Source organism: Neoarius graeffei, chromosome 18 (genome assembly GCF_027579695.1).
Source record: "Neoarius graeffei isolate fNeoGra1 chromosome 18, fNeoGra1.pri, whole genome shotgun sequence".
Lineage (NCBI taxonomy): Eukaryota > Metazoa > Chordata > Actinopteri > Siluriformes > Ariidae > Neoarius > Neoarius graeffei.
The window spans coordinates 23,358,877-23,378,291 of NC_083586.1; the positions used below are offsets into that span (position 1 = coordinate 23,358,877).

At 37.8% G+C, this 19,415-nt stretch overlaps 1 protein-coding gene across 2 annotated transcripts in view; it reads right to left on the reverse strand.

Moving 5' to 3' along the window:
• Positions 1-3,461: 3,461 nt before the first annotated feature.
• micall2b (mical-like 2b) overlaps positions 3,462-19,415 on the reverse strand; it is a 48,535-nt gene continuing 32,581 nt past the window's right edge. For both annotated transcript variants that reach the window (XM_060898572.1, XM_060898571.1), the window contains exons 14-18: positions 19,081-19,183; positions 17,543-17,616; positions 11,708-11,822; positions 9,572-9,618; positions 3,462-4,470 (exon numbers count right to left, since the gene is read on the reverse strand). In XM_060898572.1, coding sequence (XP_060754555.1) covers positions 4,388-4,470; positions 9,572-9,618; positions 11,708-11,822; positions 17,543-17,616; positions 19,081-19,183 — 422 coding nt within the window. In that variant the 3' untranslated portion in view covers positions 3,462-4,387. The remainder of the gene's footprint in view (positions 4,471-9,571; positions 9,619-11,707; positions 11,823-17,542; positions 17,617-19,080; positions 19,184-19,415) is intronic.

Below are 19,415 nucleotides of genomic sequence, written 5' to 3' on the forward strand. Positions count from 1 at the left end.
CCATTCTTGAGGTCTCAAGGCATTTATAAACGAAAGTGAGGCCATGGCTCTGCGTATCTGCTTTAAGTATTTTTAAAAGCAAGTACTGCAGTACTTTAACTTAAGTAAACATTTGACTGGACAACTTTTACTTGTATCGGAGTAACATTTAACCAGTGGGATCTGTACTTTGACTTAAGTAATGAAGTCGGGTACTTTGTCCACCTCTGCCTTCCTCTTCTTCTTTATACTTTTTAACACTTGAGTACATTTGAAATGAGTTTTTTTTTTAACTTTTACTTGAGATTTTGACACGAGCTGTAATTATTGTTATATATCATACAGAGTATTAAAAAAAAATTGATATCACTTCACAATCTAATAACTTTGCCAATTCTCATTCAACTGACCTCAAATTTTAACAGCATGTATGGAAACAGGTCAAAATTTTATGTTTAATGTTTTTTGTTTTTATCTTTTTAGATACAGAAATGCCATTCACTGGAAAAGAAAAGGTGGTTTGTGTGTTAGAGTACGCTCGAACACAGTCGAACAAGGCGAAAATTTCTGAAATTGTTCATGGAATCCACATCCCTTTGAATTTCTCATTCAAATTTTGAGGAATAAATCTTATATCAACCAACATTAAGCCTGTTCAGTTTAATTTCCCTTGACTATGTAGTTTCTGGGATATTTACATCTCAAATAATATCAAATTTTTTTGAAACACCCTATATATGATTAAAGTGTAGCTGTATATTGTATAACCAGGTATATTTGTAACCTCATTTATTTGAAGTAAATCCCACAGAACAAAAACAACAACAGAGAAAGAGTAGAATTGAATATGCTAATGATTTATGATTTATTCAAGCTGATAAAGTTGTAAATGTATGTTTTAAAGCAGAAGCTGCGTTCTTGTGAGAAGGACAGAGATCAACTGAAATACATTTTAACAGACGTAAAAGAATAATTATTTCTTCTTCATGATTTCAGGATTGCTGAATTTACTGAAACCAGGGTGTAATTTTGGATTTTCTAAAATCCGTTATTTAATTTTCATGGATCCGCATCTAATGTGAAAGAACTCAAGATGGAAAACTCTACACTGATGATGATGATTTCTCAGGAGATTATCAGTCAGGTTGTCATGGTCACAATGACGGACGAGACGACGCTCAGATTCCTGCATGAAGGCCACAGTTGCGTTCATTCAGGCAGAATGAAACCCTCACCCACCCACACACAGACAATATTTATATGACGTCAATTTACACACACATATCCATGAGCAAACACAGTAAGCGGTAACGATGCTTTGACTATGTTAGTCTTGGAATTTGCTCATCTTTCATCAGGATTTTCAGACACTGAAAGAAACATGACAAATAGTTCTGCACTCTGAAACTCACGTCAATACACATGATTCACAACCTCTGAGTGAAAAAGCAGCGTCACATTGAATTATATATCAGTTTCTCGTCTCTCTTACACACACACACACACACACACACACACAGCATGAAGCCTCAGACACAGCCTCAAGCCAGTCCAGTAAAACAGAAAGAGCTCACACTGTGCATGACTTTAATCCTGTCCAGGTAGACACACGGAGAGAACACAGGAGACAAATGATGAAACCTGTTCCTGAGCAGAGGAACAAGGCCCCGAGTGAACCCCACTGACCATCAGGGCAAGACAAAATGGCAGCATATGGCCTCCGACATTTTCCCCAGGCACGGCTGGTCTCGAACCTGCCGACTGTCAGGAGGAAACGTCTGATAACGACGTAACAATCGAGTCCGAGCTCAATTCTGATTTCTATTCAGCATCAAACATACCTGATGTTTGGGATATCATTCATTCTTTTTTTCTACTTGCTTTCGAACAGCTCCACTCCTCCTGGAACCCTGTAAAAACCCCGATGTGTTTCTAACAAATTTCCCCAAATATAAACACACGAATAAATTGGTGTGACCCTGAGCAGAGCAGCAGATCGCAGTTTATCATCATAAAATAAAACACAACATGACTCCACATTGTAGAAATATCGACCTTTATTCACGCTGTACCTCCAGTTCTCTTTGCAGAACAGACAACCCTCAGTGCATTCACTGATCGTTGACTGATGGTTTGTTTCCTTGATTTGTTTCAATCAAAATATGTTAGTTAAGTGGAACACACATTGATGAATTTCTCTCATTTTAATAAAGCCAAAATATTACAGAAAGCCCCATGCAACGCGTTTTTCTACCAGGGAAATCATGCTAAGATGACAGATTACAAATGTAAGATGGTGTGAAAGGGGCAGGGTTTCAGGTAATAACAGAGAGTCTAAAAACAACTGCACAACTGTCAATCATTCCAGGATCATGTGTCAATTGGCTCATCTGCTGTTTTTATTTGGGGGGGGAGGGCAGAATGCAATTTTTTAAAGATTTAAACTTTATGCAAAAAAAAAATCATTTAAAAGTGCATAAATGTCAGCAGATCTGCTCTTCTTTTCATTATAGTCGTATGCAACATTCACAGCCTTTCAGAAATCTAAAAATCCTGACAAACAGGCCATAAAAAGTGTGTGTGTGTGTGAGCTGAACACACACCGTCTCTACAGGTCATCTCTAATGTCTTTTCCAGAAATCTTTACACACACAATGAAAGGATTATAGTGAAGTGTGTGCGTGTGATGTACCACTGTTTTAGAACACATACTTTCACACTTTTTTTTTTTAAACCTTGAAACATTCATTTTCTTGAACTACAATTTTATCATTATCACTTTATAAAAATGAAACATTTCTCAAACCTGATAACTTTTTCTTTTACTTTAAACCCCTGATGTTAATTTTACAACATAAAAAATGACAGAGTCGAAGTGTCCACAGGTTCTGCAGCAGGTACTTTCAGACCATCAATAAAACACAACCAGATCATTTTCTTGAGAAACTGTGGAAGGACTGCTGAAGAGAACTGATGAAGATTTAAAGTTGAACATGTGTAATGATTTTTTTTTTTAAACTAAACCTTGTTTTAAACCACGTTACAACCAATTCTACAGGACAGCACGGGCAGTTTCAAGTCTTTACACTATTTCGAACGCTACGCATCAATCAACTGAACGTGCATTTTATTTCTTTTCCATTTGAAGCATCCAATCAGATTCAGATTCATCTAGATGTTAAGATTGCATTGGTGCCAATCTGGTCATCATCATCATCAGATCAACTTTAATTTCACCAGTTAAACATGTTTACTTTTTAAAAACTTGAGTAACATTTTGGTTTCCAAGTTTAACTGCATACAACTTTGGCATCATCTACACTTGAACTCAAGTCTAACTTCTCAGTATTTATCTTAGACTTTTCAGTAAATAATTTCAGGAACAGTGTCTTTGGTCCGGTTTGATTTATACTCAGTGCACAAACTTTTCCCTTTAAAAAAAACCCCAAAACTTCATTTTATTCAAATAAGTCAACTTTGAGAACTTCTTGAAAAACCTTTATTGATCATCTTACATTTTATTTTACATTCAGTTCACAAGTCTTGATTTTATTTTGAATTAATTATACACAAATTCTATCACTTTTTTCCCCTAAAACACTAAATAATTTAATTGGCGAACACTGACATCTTTATATTTTATGTACATTCCACATATTTCCAAGAACTCAGCATTAAAATGTCCACTTATCCCTGCGTTTCCACAAACTGAACTGTTCCTGTGTTTAGTGTAAGATACACGCTGCCCCCTGCAGGTCAGTCTGCAGAACTGCACCGCATTCATTCTGGGGTTTCATCGATCACAACACTAAAAATCTACCAAATCACTAAAATCTATATTAAAAGAACAGACTCAGGTTTTAGACTCGGTGTGTGATTCAATATGAATCAGTGTTTATCGACTCAACATGTTCTCTAATAAATCCAATACTTTACAAATACATAAATCACTATCACTCAGCTCACGTCCACGTGCGAAAACACGAGACGCTTCACCTCCTACAGGCTTGGGCTTTCCACAGCTCGGGATCTTAACCTCATTTCTGTGGAAGCTCTTTTGGACTGAGTGTAAAACACCACCACACTGGCAGTTTTTTTTTTCCCCCCCATCAATTCGCACCACAAAAATTCTGACACGTGATGATCCAACTATAGAAATAACGTCTGCTGTTTGACCTCCTCAACTACACGACCATTTAGCAGGACAAGCTAACGAGCTAGCTCTGTAGATAGCAAAGTGGCTAATGTACAGTAATAGCGAAGAGTTCAAATGATGTATAATGAGGTCACACGATACTAATAACAGAGTTTTAAAGGTGGGATCAGACGTCAGGAGCTCGTTTCCTATCAACACGTCACAGACATGATCATAAAATCTGTCCAATATCATTTCCGTTCCTCGACAAGATCAGTCCTCGACAGCCTCGCGCTTATTCTTCCAACCAAACCACTTGGACACGGTCGATTTTTTCTTCTTTTCTTTCTTCATGTCTGTCGGCAAGAAGAAAAGGAAGTTTGCATTCAAATAAATCTCCGGTTTATTTATTAGACATACAAATTACCATTTTTTGATAAACTGCATCTGTAACAACATATCTACACTTAAATTCTAGTAACAAAATTTATTCAATCTCGGCAATACAATAGTTTTCATCTTTATTTCGTCCATTCATGACCACTCAGCATCGATACCATGAACAAGGCTTTAAGCTCCGCCCACTCCAAGTCATGTATCCCTGAAATGCTCGCTTCTTGTTATAAAATGTCAACTTATAGGTTTTTATGATGTACATATCAATTTCCTGTATAATTCTTATCTTAACAAAAAAAAGTTGCTCTAACTGACATGGAAAATACAAAAAAAAAAAAATTAAAAACTTTTTTCTTTAGAAAATATTCAAACAACCACCACCACCTCTATTTCTAAAGGACCTACATTCATGAAATTTTAATTTACACTAGAGCTGCAGCTACAATTATCGACACCTTAACGATCTTTTGGCCATTACAAAAGTAGAAAAGACTATCAATACGTAAATTGTGCATGAATAATTATTCAAACTTCCACTAGGGAAAAAAAAAAAAAGTTGATTCCCGATTACTTTGCGCATCAGATCATATGACACCGTTCCACAATTATCGACACCTTTGTCCACAGTTATCGACATCCAGATGATTTATTAAAAAATAATGGGTATGTGGTATTAAGTTACCAAAACAGCTTTTATTTAAAATTTGTTTTACATAGATTTATACTTAATACAAAATATCTTTTATATAAATATATCGAAGTCAGTGTTTATGTAAATGAGGAAGCAATTCTAATGTTTGTAAACAAATGAACTGAATGTTTAACCTGCGTCAGAAAATCTTTTTCTTCCACTTTCTACAAACTAAGTATTTTCATAGATCACATTTTGTTAATCATTCGTTGTTGTTTGTATTAATTTCTAGTTTTGTTGTTTACCAATAAATATCAACAGGCAATTGACACTGTAACCACATGAAAATCCAGGTCAAAGGTCGCATCTCATTCCTCGAACCAAAATATAAAATGTCTACTGATATTCTAATACGTACGTAGTAGAGATTTACAACAAACTGCAAAGAAAAAAAATCTGAATATTTTAAGCGTGCAATTTTTTATATGCTAGGAATTTAATTCTGGTCTAATTCTATTTATTGCAATAGGATTCCAAATACTCTATAAAAAATTCCATTCTGTTATGAATCCGAAAAAAATTATTACAAAATCACAGCACTTCTATTTTTTTTTAAAGTACTTCATCTACTTAAACAATGTTACACAAAGATCGATCCATAACAGTTGTAAATGTCACTTAATTGCAGAGGGTGTCGATAATGGTGGACACCGGTGAAAGTGATCACTATTATCGACACCTCACGTGACTTCTCCAGCGCGCGTTTCGATACAAAATGGCGACTGTCAAATGAAAGACTAAGAAACAAAGTAGGTTTTGACAAAGAGATCATGAAATATCGATGAATTTGATCAGTAAAAACCTGTCCATGATCTTCCCACCATGCTTACCTGCGGTGATAACATTCGGGTTTTCCTCAAATTGCTGATCGTGCGAAAAAAATCCCATCTCATGTAACAAGCTGCGTCATCATACGACAAGATCAAAGGACAAGGCGGGTCTTCCGGTTGATTAATTAACCAATAACAACAACTGTTGGAACCGAAAGTCATTTTTGTAAAATTGTTTTTTATTGGAAAATCTGAAAAGGTGTCGATAATTATGGACTGTCGATAATTGTAGCCGCCACTCTAGTACTGAGAAAGATCCCAAACTCTTGGTCATATTTAAATTTGTTAGATGATTTTATACCTCAATATGGCAAAATATTTTTAGAAGCACACCTGGTATTACTTTGATTAAACAATAAAATAAAATGTCAAACAAACACTCACATTTTGTTTGTTTGTGTGTGTGTGTGTATATGGAGACAGCATCAACAGTGAAATGAACGCTTTAACAATCAGTCAAAGACTAGATTATTGGGTTTTATTCAAATAAATAAATAAAATGTCAAATTTCCATATTTTTGATAATTTTTTTTTTAAACCAGCCTGGAGTCCCGTGTTGAATCTCGCCTTCAGAGACACAACAAGAACTTTCACATTAAAGGAACATTTCATCTGGGAACCAAAAACAGCTTTTAACGGTTTTTAAAAATCATGAATTGCAAATGCTTGTGACTTTTGCCCACGTTTCTGGGACAGCTTAATTGGCTCAGTGAATTATACGTTGTTTTCCTTTTTTTTTTTTTCCCTTTGTGAATATGCATTTCAGTGCTAAAAAGTGGGCAAGTCACCATCATGGACTGAGTCCGATAGTTTCCATTAGCAGTCATTAAATCAAATGGAACGCCGAACTTCTCGTGTTATTCACATTTTGGCCTTTATATAAAAACACTGAATACATAAACATGCGCACAGCAATTACTGAGAAGTCAGTGCTCGCTTAACGGAGGCGGAGGGAAGCGAAAGTGTCAGCACTTCTGGAAAGAAACTTCTTTTTTTCCCCCCATTTATTATTTTTTTTTAAAGCCAACTTTCACTTTCAAAACAAAAACCAACCACTAGACAGATGCTTTAATGCAAATGATCTCCGTTATTACTCTGAAATAAAAGGTTTGGAGCGTAAGTGCTGGTGTCATTATTACTAAATCACAACACCATGACTTTAAAGCAAAAAATAAATAAATCTACAAGTACGCTGGTACAACACCTGACATTAAAACGAGCCATTTAGTCCCAATGATTTTACATTTACAAAGAAACTGAAAGTTTGTGAACCCTTTAGATTTTTCTATATTTCTGCATAAATATGACCTAAAACATCATCAGATTTTCACACAAGTCCTAAAAGTAGATAAAGAGAACCCAGTTAAAAAAAGAGAGACAAAAATATTATACTTGGTCATTTATTTATTGAGGAAAATGAGCCAATATTACATATCTGTGAGTGGCAAAAGTATGTGAACCTTTGCTTTCAGTATCTGGTGTGACCCGCTTGTGCAGCAATAACTGCAACTAAACGTTTGCGGTAACTATTGATCAGTCCTGCACACCGGCTTGGAGGAATTTTAGCCCATTCCTCCGTACAGAACAGCTTCAACTCTGGGATGTTGGTGGGTTTTCTCACATGAACTGCTCGCTTCAGGTCCTTCCACAACATTTCGATTGGATTAAGGTCAGGACTTTGACTTGGCCATTCCAAAACATTAACTTTATTCTTCTTAACCATTCTTTGGTAGAATGACTTGTGTGCTTAGGGTCATTGTCTTGCTGCATGACACACTTTCTCTTGAGATTCAGTTCATGGACAGATGTTCTGACATTTTCCTTTAGAATTCACTGGTATAATTCAGAATTCATTGTTCCATCAATGATGGCAGGCCGTCCTGGCCCAGATGCAGCAAAACAGGCCCAAACCATGATACTACCACCACCATGTTTCACAGATGGGATAAGGTTCTTATGCTGGAATGCAGTGTTTTCCTTTCTCCAAACATAACGCTTCTCATTTAAACCAAAAATTTCTATTTTGGTCTCATCCATCCACAAAACATTTTTCCAATAGCCTTCTGGCTTGTCCACGTGATCTTTAGCAAACTGCAGATGAGCAGCAATGTTTTTTTTGGAGAGCAGTGGCTTTCTCCTTGCAACCCTGCCATGCACACCATTGTTGTTCAGTGTTCTCATGATGGTGGACTCATGAACATTAACAATAGCCAATGTGAGAGGCCTTCAGTTGCTTAGAAGTTACCCTGGGGTCCTTTGTGACCTTGCCAACTATTACATGCCTTGCTCTTGAAGTGATCTTTATTGGTCGACCACTCCTAGGGAGGGTAATAATGGTCTTGAATTTCCTCCATTTGTACACAAATGGAGGAAATTGGTGGATTGGTGGAGTCCAAACTCTTCAGAGATGGTTTTGTAACCTTTTCCAGCCTGATGAGCATCAACAACGCTTTTTTTGAGGTCCTCAGAAATCTCCTTTGTTCGTGCCATGATACACTTCCACAAACGTGTGTTGTGAAGATCAGACTTTGATAGATCCCTGTTCTTTAAATAAAACAGGGTGCCCACTCACACCTGATTGTCACCCCATTGATTGAAAACACCTGACCCTAATTTCACCTTCAAATTAACTGCTAATCCTCGAGGTTCACATACTTTTGCCACTCACAAATATGTAATATTGGATCATTTTCCTCAATAAATAAATGACCAAGTATAATATTTTTGTCTCATTTGTTTAACTGGGTTCTCTTTGTCTACTTTTAGGACTTGTGTGAAAATCTGATGATGTTTTAGGTCATATTTATGCAGAAGTATAGAAAATTCTAAAGGGTTCACAAACTTTCAAGCACCACTGTATAAAGTAACAATAGAAAACATTTAAAACACCACCTTATGTTCATATTTCACAGAATTTACTTTCATACAACCAAAATCAACAGCGCTGAAGTTTCTCGTCTCATCTCGCTATATTTTATCCTTAAACAGAATTACGTTTCTTCATTGACGTGTGAATTTATCGACGCTCTCGTACCGCGACACGCCCAGTTTTATTCATCACCCAACCCTGTTTCCTGAACACATTCACTCCACAACAGGAAGCTGCATCATAGATTTCCTGAAGCTCGGGTGAAGAAGAAAACCCAAGTTCTCTCATTAAATTCATTTCTTTCTCTGTGATGTTGAGGACGCTATGATAACGACTCGGGAGTTTACGCAGACAGTACGACCCTGCTACTCACTTTACACATTCAAATCAGTTTATTAGTTTCAAAAAACAAAAACACTTTCACGACAACCTCCTTCACGTTACTTAACTTTGTGGGTTTGAGAATTCTATGCTAAACATTCTTAAGACTCAAGCCTGAGATACACAGACATTATAATGCTTCCTTCGAATCTTTCTTAAAAGTTTAAGAGTTACACGGCTAAATGTCTCCTCGATTGTACAATTCACCTCGAAACTCTTTGTTCTTTACAGTTACATCTACACTCTTATTACTGTAGAGGTTACAGTGGTGATTTTTTCTCTCAACTTACCAAGATTCTGCATCATCTTATTTAACTGCTCATCCTCCTCTTCCTCTCTGCAGGAACAACAAAGGAAATGAGTTTATAAAAAAAAAAAAAGGGGGGGGGACTTCCTGTTTAAACGGAATAAAGTGGAATTCAGACGCTCTGCATGAACTGATTAAAAACGAACACGTCTTCTTTAAGTAAAGAGATTATTTATAAAATCCCTGAAGGAAGGAGTCTCCAGTGTCAGTGCTGGAGGCTGGTGAGGGATCACCTGCATTCCACAACATTAAATTATTATTATTATTATTATTATTATTAATAATAATAATAATAAATTACAAGTGGTAATTAATTACTCAGGTGTAAGGGGAATAAAACACCTGGGGACGGTGAGAGTAACACTGCTTCTTAAAAGACTGCAGATTTCCTTTATTGCCATTTTGATGCTGCACATAAAAACAAAATTGTGTTTCACACATCTATCAGTCAGTAATTCAGTGAAAAATTATTAAGTTAATAAATAAGAGTGCTAATAAATAAACTAGAACAGGGGTTCTCAACCTTTTCTACTTTAAGACCCACCTATTCATACTTGTAACGAGTCGGGGCCCATTAAAAAAAGATCCCCGATTATTTTGGCTCATCTATTCTATTAGAATCTAATACTCTACTGTAAAGTGTATTAATGGGATGCAACATCACTCCCTGTTACAGACGGGAGTCCAGGAATTAAATAAATGCAATAAAAACAAACTGTTTTTAATTGTAGGTATTGTATTTAAAACTGTATGGATGTGCCAGAAGCCAAACCATGCATGCAGGGCATTCTCACTCAAAAGGGATTAATGATTTTAAAGGTTTTGTTTTTGTCTGTTTGTTTTAAGATTGTGTATATTTTTAGTCTTTTGTATTTGTAATTATTTGTACCTGTACATGCATGACCCCACCAGCTCTGCTGATCAACTGATTGTGTTTAAATAAAGTCAGTCATTCATTCAGAGTTGGAAAATTATCCAACTCTGAATGGATAACTTTCAGAGATGTCGTTGAGTTCCCCGACATCTCAAACTACCTGGTGCTGCAGGCATCGTTCTACACGGACACACAGATGAAAACCTGGAAGAGCATGAAGGAGTACAACTTTTTATACGTGGCTGGGTTAAAGATCTGTGGATCAGGACACTACAAGATAAATCCTGTATCATTTTTGCCCGGGTAAGGAGACGTATCTGGACTTTTTGTTCGCGTCTTTGAGAAGGTTGCTAGGATGCTACAAGTTTTAATATTGGGTGTAAACAAACCACAGCCACTCGATTCCCAATCCTCCCTGCTCTTCTCTTTCAGCAGGCGTCACAGATCCATATAATTTACCCACAAACTTATTTATTCTATCTACTGTGCTGTCTCTCCATGTGCGCGCACACGAGTTAAATGTAGAGGAGGAATGTGACAAAAATAAAGGCTTGTTCTTAATTCACTCATAAAATGTACCATTTATTCCACTTGGAAAAAAAAAAGTGGTCATCAAACCAGCTACCAGATTTGGGACATTACAACATCCTGAACTATTTAGTATTTGGCTTCAAACTTAAAAAAAAATGTGGCCCACTAGATGGCGCTTCATGACTCATTAGTGGTTGAGAAGCACTGAACTAGATGATACTAAAATAAAAAAAAGGGGGAAACCCCCCACACACACAAACACCCTATTGTTGATTATCTTCCTGCAACTGCATGACCCCAAGTGTTTTATTCCAGACATGTTTTACAGTCAAACCACAGCACAGGGTTCCGGCGCATATAGCTAGCTCTTACAAACTCGGTCGTCTGGTCACCGTACCCTATAGATCCAGAATGGTAAGAGATAGAGAATGGCACTTAGTGAGGACAAAAGCCGGTTTTTCATGGGTCATTCTGGTTCAGTGATTCAGATCAGCACCAAAAGTCATAGCAACTTAACTGAGTCCAGAGGTATTCATGTGAAATTTGGTAATGATTGGTTGAAAACGGAGGGAGAAATGGCATCCTAAAAAATGTTAGGAGGATAATAATAATAATAATAATAATAATAATAATAAAAGATCCTGAGCGAGAGTAACAATTTGCGCTACCGCCGCTAGCGCAAATTAATACCCCCCCCCAAAAAAAACCACACACCTCAGTCTGTCCTCATCGAGTCCATCCACTATTGCATTTCTGTCGTTGACGATTTCCATCAGTTTAGCCATCAGTTCGTCTTCTCGTTTTTTATCTACTGAAGTCTTCAGGTGTTCTACACACACACACACACAATTTATTAAGGTGTTTATCACAGAAAGTATATATAAAATATGCTAATCATTTCTAAAAACTGCCCTTTAAAAAAAAACCCAAAACAATTGAGTTGTATTGAATTCACAGCATGCTTTTCTACAAGTATTCATTATCCCCGTTCTGAGTGAAAGCTCTTATTCCAATGTTTAATTTATGATAAAACTCTGCAGTCCTTCTTCACGTTAATCTATTATACAGTTTCAACCAGTGAAGCTTTTACCACTTACACACTTAACACCTGACACTCAGCGTCCGAGCATCCGGAGGCCTTTAATGGCCACTCTGCTGAATCAACTCTGTTTTCAGGAATAATTCACTGCTATTTATTTCATTCCAAAGGAGATTCAGTACGAGACCGGGTAAAGACGTAGAGATGACAGGTTTATTGTACCTCACGCTGAAGTTACCTAGGATCCTTGTTTATCATGAAACTGACATCAGAGCAACATAAGGAAAGAAATATTTAACAAAACTGTCAAACTTCATTTGCACAAGGAACGGACACTTCCTATATTTTCCGGATAAATCACTATGTAAATAAATAAGTAAAAGGCGTCAGTAATTCAGTAAATATATTATGAATAAATAAACAAGCAGCTTGGTAATTAAAGTATAAATACACAGTCAGGTCCATAAGTATTTGGACAGCGACACACCGTTGCCTCTGTACGCCACTGCACTGGCTCTGAAATGAAGCCATCAGGATGTGATTGAAGTGTCGACCTTCAGCTTGAATTCAACACGTTTAACAAATATATTGCATTAAACGTTTAGGAATTACAGCCATTTATTATGCAGTCCCTCCATTTTCACAGGCTCAAAAGTAACTGGACAAACCAGCACTTATAAATATAAGCATCGCTTTTGCTACTCGGATGTAAATCCTTTGCAGTTAACGAGCCCCTGAAGTCTGGAGCCCATGAACTTCACCAAATCGTAATTTTCCTCCTTTGAGATGCTTTGCCAGGTCTTTAATAAAGCTGCTTTCAGTTGCTGGATGTTTGCGTTTCTTTCTGCTTTCAGTAAGTGAAAAGCAGCTCAACTGAGTCGACTGACTCGGCCACTTCAGAACATTTCATTTCTTTGCCTTGAGAAGCTCTTGGGTTGCTTTCATAGTATGTTTTGAGTCATTATCCATCTGTGCTGTGAAGCACCATATAATCAGTTTTGCAGCATTTGACTGAATCTGAGCAGAAAGTACTGTTGCAACCAGAAGTTTACATACAGTTGAGAAAAAGGCAGGTTTTTTTTTTCCTTCTGTGCCTGACAGTAAAACTGAGGAAACTTTTCCTGTTTTAGGTCAGTTAGGATCCCCATTTTTTTAATTTGTAAAATGTCAAAATAATCAGAAAGAGAATTTTTAATTACTTTCATCAAAATCAGAAGTTTACATACATTTGGTTAGTATTTGGTAGAATTGCCTTTGAACTGTTTAACTTGGATCAAGCCTTTTGGAGAGCCTTCCACGAGTTTCTCACAATATCTTGCTGGAGTTTTGACCCATTCCTCCTGACAGAACTGGTGGAGTTGAATCAAATTTATGGGCCTTTTTGCTTGCACATGCCTTTTCAGTGCCACCAACAAATTTTCTATAGGCTTGAGGTCAGGGCTTTGTGGTGGCCACTCCAATACCTTCACTTTGTTGTCCTTAAGCCACTTTGCAACTAACTTAGAGATATGCTTGGGGTCACTGTCCATTTGGAAGACCCATCCATGCCCAAGCTTTAACTTTTTGGCTGATGTCTTGAGATGCTGCTTCAATATATCTACATGATTTTCTTTCCTCGTGACGCTGTTCATTTTGTGAAGTGCACCAGTCCCTCCTGCAGCAAAGCAACCCCACAACAAGACACTGCCACCTGCGTACTTCATGGTTGGGATGGCTTGCAAGCTTCCCCCATTCTCCTCCAAACATAACGATGATCATTATGGCCAAACAGTTAAATTTTTTGTTTCATCAGACCACAGGACATGTCTCCAACAAGGGTGCTTGGAGAGTACAATATCCCCCACTGGCAACTATGCCATAACTCTAGTAAAATGCAACTGAATTGAACAAAACTGCAATACACATATTACCGACATAGAACAAAGAATCCTGTCAAGTTTCGTGAAATTCCAACAAAAATTGAAACAGGAGTCGATTTCAGAAGGCGAGTATCCTTCCCGGGACGGACGGACATCGCCACGACATAATCCCCCTTCGGGCCTTTCGGCCAGCGGGTGATAAAAATTGCGTGGGAAGTTGATTTCAGAAAGCAAGCACACCTTGATGAAACTGCCAAAGTACAAGTTTGTTAATAATCAAGGGCATAACTCTTGTCAAATTTGCCCAAATTAAATGAAATTTCAACATGCATATAACTGTCATATAACAAAATCTTCTGCCAAGTTTGGTGAAATTCCTCCACAAATTCTGAGAGGAGTTGATTTCAGAAGAACGTTCACTCTCATGAAATTGTCAAAGTACAAGTTCTTTAATCAAAGGTCAAAGCTCACAAAATTTCACAAACGAAATTAAATTGCAATATGCGTATTACCGTCATATAACAAGGCCTTTTGCCAAGTTTCGAGAAATTTGTCCAAAAATTGTGAGAGGAGTTGATGTCAGAAGGCGAGCACACCTTCATGAAATTGTGAAAGTACAAGGTTGTTAATCAAGGGCTGTAACTCTGGGGAAAATGCAATCGAATTGAACAAAATAACAATATGCACGCTACCGACATATAACAATGCCTTTTACCAAGTTTCATGAAATTCCTCCAAAAATTGTGCAAGGAGTTGATTTCAGAAGGAAAACACACTCATGAAATTGTCAAAGTATAATTTGGTTAATTAAGGGCTGTAATTCTGGTAAAATGCGACCCAATTTAACGAAATTACAATATGCGTACTACCGACATAAAGAACCCTGCCAAGCTCCATGAAATTCCTCCAAAAATTGTGAAAGGAGTTGATTTCAGAAGGTGAGCACCCTTCCTGGGACGGACGGCCTGACATCGCCATGACACAATCCCCTGGGGAATAAAAATTTGGGGATCCTAACTGACCTAAAACAGGAAAAGTTTCCTCAAAAAAAAAAAAAAAGTCTTTTTTCTAAACTGTATGTAAGCTTCTGGTTGCAACTGTATATCTGTAAGCACTGCAGAATTCATTCTGCTGTTTCTATCAGCAGTCACTTCATCAATAACCACCAGTGACCCAGTTCCATTGGTAGCCATACATGCCCATGCCCACCATGATTGACAGATGATGTAATGTACTTTGGATCATGAGACCTTCCTTTCCTACTCAAAGATCAGCTTGGTTTTAGCTGTCCAAATCTTGTCCCAGGACTGTGCAGTCTTTCTAGTAAAGTCTAATCTGGCCTTTCTGTTCTTGATTGTTCCTAGTGGTGTGTACCTTGATGTAAACCCTCTGTATTTACATTCATGAAGGAATCTCTTGATTGTAGACTTTGACAGTGATACACTGACCTCCTCCTGAGGTTCCCTGACTTGGCTAGATGTTGTGAAGAGGTTTTTCCCTTCACCAAGGAAAGAACTCTACTTCATCCGCTTTAGTTGTATCCCATGGTCTTTGAGATCTTTTGGTGTTGCTGAGCTCACTGGTGCATTCCTTCAAATGTACCAAATTATTGACGTGGCCACTCCTAAAGTTTCTGTTATCTCTCCGATAGGGCTGTTTTTCAGCCTCCTTCACTTGCATCAACAGATCTTTGGACCACATATATTGAGAGTCTCATGAACAGCTTCCAAATGCAAACACTTGGAATCAACTCTAGATCTTTTATTTTCTTAATTTGTCATGAAATAACGAGGAAACAGGCCAGGAAACTATTCAGTCAATTGTACAATTATATGTTTGAGCCTGTGAAAACGGAGGGACTGAGTAATCAAAAAAGTCAAAAGTCCCTCTCATACCAGAATCTGGTCTTTCCAGGTAGTCTCCTGTCTGAGTACTAATCAACTCTTTAAGGTGTATGGGTGCGGTGCCGAGCTTCATTTCCATAGCCCTCAGCGTCTCGCCTATACAGCTAGGGTTACAGCAGAGGTTAGTCCTCTAGTAACCGTGAGAGTTTGACTCCCCACTCGCACCTGTATTGCGGCGTGCCTTGCCAGACAGCAGTAGGTACCATTTTTATGATGGCCTTTGGCATGACTCGACCACGAATAGAACTCGCGATCTTCCGATCGAGAAGCGGATATGCTAACCACTAGACCAATTCGCGGTGCGGGACTGAGTAATAAATGGCTGTAATTCCTAAACAGTTAAAGGAGAACTGAATGCAAATTTTTTATTATCAAAATTCTATTTCTCATTTTATAAAATGTAGGAATGCGTTTCTGACAGCTATTTTGTCACTGCTATAGCAAGTTATGAGTGTTTGAAATATGCTCTGTAATATACATCAGTCCATACGTCAAAGCAATGGCCATAAACGAGATTCATTGAGACCTGTGCGAGACTTCGTAGGACGGAAGTAAAACGTACAGCGGAAATCAAAGTGACAGACATCTGCCAATGTTGTCAAAAGACACGCGTGCCCTCCTTCAAATGCTGATGCAATCAAGCTGAAAGTTTTCCCTGTGTCCGAAATCGCTCCCTACTCACTATACAGGGCACTATATACTGGGGACGCCATTTTGTAGTGCTGTCCGAAACCTTAGTGAGGATTATATGGGAAATGCGCTCAATATAATACGTATTTATCACAAAAATACATGCATGTATTTATTATTTTGAAAACCCACCAGTTGCCTGATCTGGCACGTTTTAATTGTGCGACAGTAATGACGTAAAATACCAGCGCGACAGACTCGTCCTTATCCTGTCGTCTTTCCAACTCTTCTCTACTCCACGTTGGTTCAAAGTCGTATGGAATAATCTCCATCACTGATGAAGCTGGCAAATCTCGAAATGAATCCAAATTGGAATGATATGGCGATCTGGCCGCTGTGTAAACAGTTTTCAAAATGGCAGCGCCGACACTTCACGTTTGAAGTCACGCACAAGTCTCGTGAAGATCGCGTGGATAAGCGACGCCTGCCGTGGACCAAACGAACTACATTCAACATGGCTAAAAACCGAAAAGGCTGAGAAGTGTAATATAATATGCCAATACGAGTCACGATATAAGGTTAATGGAACCGAAAACGTAATTGAATAACACGTTAATTAAGAAATAAAGCAAGTTTAAAAATGACTTCAGTTCCCCATTAATGCAATTTATTTGTTAAACATGCTGAATTAAAGCTGAAATCAACACTTCAAATCACATCCTGATGGCTTCATTTCAGATGCAGTCCGGTGGAGTACAGAGGCAACCATGAGCAACGGTGCGTTGCTGTCCAAATACTTTTGGACCTGACTGTAAATAAGTAATCAATCAATCAAGTCAAAATAAAAATAACGGTCAATAAATCAGTAAGTGGTGATGTAAGCCAAAAATGGCAGCGAGTCAATCAGGAGTTAACACGCAGTTCCAGGCAGAAGTTTACATACACTCATCAGGGACATGAATATCGGGGTAATACTTGGCTTTCTTTGAACTGTTCATTTTTCTGTGGCACAATGATTGTACAAAACACATCTTTACTTTAAGACAGAGAAAAAAGTAGTTAAATTAATGTTGTTTCCTGGCACCGAACTGAGAAAAAGTTTAAAGTGCTTTGTTACCTGGTTTTTCCATCAATTTGCGAAGCTCTGCCTCAACATTAGGCTGCTCTTCCTCCAGGTCCTGAGATCTTCCACTGTCTCACACACACACACACACCTGAATTTCTGATTCACGCACACTACTTATCATCACCTGCAGTTCTGAAGCTGCCTAATACTTTCACACATTTAGTAAAGATAAGGTGACCAGATTTCTGAGATGAACACCGGGGAAATTTTTGTCTCGGCGGTGAAAAGATCATTAAAACATCTAACGTTTTCATCTTTGTAATAAAAAGGGGGGGAGGAGGCGTTTCTGATTTTCATGCATTTTGATCATGCATTGCATAAAAAGTGGCATTTTCCTCACTGAGTGCACTGTAGACCGATTCTGCAACTACTTTAGGTTCACATTAATTAAAGACAATGTGAAAATCTCTGGTATGGGTACATCGTTTAGATTTATAGACTCAAATTGTAGGCAAGCTGAAATAGATGTTTTAGACCCATGAAAGTAAATATATTAAATTAATTGCCATATATGCCACTAGTAATGGACAACGTATTTAAAAATATACAAAACACCCAACATGATTTAAATAAACAGTTTACTTCAATCCAAGCAATTTCAAGGTAATGGTAACGTATTATTATTACTATTATTATTATTATCATCGAGGATAAAAATGATTCCTGATCTCTCATAGCGTAAACTGTAGCCATCACTGAATTGATGACCTCGCTTAAACGAGTAGCCTTAATCAAAATGTGTCGTCTGCTACACATCACAACAAATTATATAGATTACTGACACTTTGGTAACATTACCATAAGTCTACAGCTTTCCATAACCTGTGGGATAACACACTAACTAGTGTGTAAATTAGTTTATGCTGTTGGACTGTTACAATTTTACCTCAGCTGGATTTCTGTTACAGCAACGCTACGTCTAGCAACAACTTCAGCTGACTGATTGGCGCCGCACTGAGCTTTCTCCCGCTAGCATTAGCTGCAGCAGGCTATGTTTGTTAGGTCGACCGTTACATCTCAATACAGCATGACAAGCAATGTTATGTCATATACTACAACATCGCAAAATGTAGCTTACACATTTAAAGGCTAAATAACAGAAAACAAAGCAATGTCACTTAGGCCTACAAGAAAAGACTATGGTTCAAATGTCCAGGAGCGAATGAAGCGATCTGTCAAAGCTGAACGAATGACTTTAGTTTAGACAAAGATTCTAGCGCTCTGCTAAAAAGTTGTTCCTCAGCTCCACCAATCAAAATACTGGAAAGGCTATCACCAAAGGTAGTCTTGAACATCTCTGTAATGGGCCTGAGCCTGTCTTAAAGTGATCCACAAAAACAATACATGAGGCGTCTGATGAAATCGGGAGATGTTTTGGTCTGGCTTTTTGTCCCCCCCCGTCCGGGCCTGTCGGTCATGGTTAAAAACGGGGACATTTCCGGGGACGTCTAGTCACCCTAAGTAAAGAACATCATCTTTGTTTGATTAAACTGATCTCCAATAACGAAATAATTAAAACACATATTTACACGTAGACCAGCTCGGATTCGCGCCGGATGTAAACCTGTTTGCTTCGGATGAGAGTAAACCAGTCCACCATTAAGTCGTTCGTTAGCATGTCCTCTTGGTTCTCTGAAATAGAAACACAGCATTTCTTTTATTTCATCAGGATGAACTTTATAAACGAGGGAAAACGAGTATAAGCGAGCGGAGCGCATGAGAATGAACACGTTTATAATTAGCTCCTAATTAAGACTTGATCAACTGAAAATAATAGCTCTCCTACATTTATTCAGGTGGTGATTTATCCTTGTTAGGAACTGATAAAGAAGTGAACGAAACACACCTAGGACTGTGCGTAAGA